A 924-nucleotide genomic window follows, 5' to 3' on the forward strand; every position below is an offset into this window, starting at 1 on the left:
GTCTCTCCCTCTCCCTTCTACTCTCTCTAAAAGTCAATGGAAAAATATCCTCGATTGAGCATTAAAAAAAAAAAAAAAAGAGGTAGGGCCTTGAGCACACGGCATGACTTGGAATTGGGTTTGTGCCCAAGTAACGTCTTACTTGTTTGACGTTAAAGAAATTTCTTAACACATTGTGGACTGATCACGAGAATTCTCGCTTCGTATTACACAGTGTTTTACAAAGTATCATACTTTAAAAAGATATTAGCTTGTAAGGACATGTAATAAATACCTTCAAAATGCAATGGGTATTTAATTTTAAAGCGTGCCTTTAACATTGATGTAAAACGTTTTTTGTACTTGTTCAGTAGAAACTTATCCGGCTACTGGGTAAAGCTAGCAATAAAACTACTGGTCCGCAATGTGTAACATGTCTGAAACTCCGTTTCCTGGGCTGTCAAAGAGAGGTCATTATACACTCGACCTTTCTGGTGGCCCAGAGGATTAGAGGAAGGAGCACACATTTCACCAGACAGCCCGTCTCCTGGGTCCCCACAGGCGTTCAGGTTCCTGCCGCCCGATACCTGGCCCATGTCGCAGATGGTGGGACCACTTTGCCTCCTCCTTCGGAATCAAGAGGGTCCCACAGTGGAACAGGAAGGGTGAGGGTGCCTGGGTGTGGCCCACAGACTTCTTGACTACAACGAAGTCCCCCTGTGTACTAGAAAGTTCTCCGTGGCCGGCCCATTTCTGGAGGCCCAAAGGACTCCCCACAGCCTCACGGCTTTGCTCGCTTTGCCCTGCAGATGGACCGTGCGGGGCACAAAGGTGAGCTGCAGGCAGACAAGATGATGAGGGCGGCCGCCAAGGACGTGCACAGGCTCAGAGGCCAGAGCTGCAAGGAGCCCCCAGAAGTGCAGTCTTTCAGGTAAGCACGTGGGC

The 924-nt window shown here is 48.7% G+C and overlaps 1 protein-coding gene across 1 annotated transcript in view; it reads left to right on the forward strand.

The window, feature by feature from the left end:
* The window catches only part of WWC1 (WW and C2 domain containing 1), a 126,668-nt gene that overhangs the window by 123,881 nt on the left and 1,863 nt on the right, over positions 1-924 (forward strand). The window contains 1 exon segment of the mRNA XM_005870618.2: positions 789-910. Coding sequence (XP_005870680.1) covers positions 789-910 — 122 coding nt within the window.

The sequence above is a fragment of the Myotis brandtii genome, unplaced genomic scaffold, assembly GCF_000412655.1.
Source record: "Myotis brandtii unplaced genomic scaffold, ASM41265v1 scaffold32, whole genome shotgun sequence".
Lineage (NCBI taxonomy): Eukaryota > Metazoa > Chordata > Mammalia > Chiroptera > Vespertilionidae > Myotis > Myotis brandtii.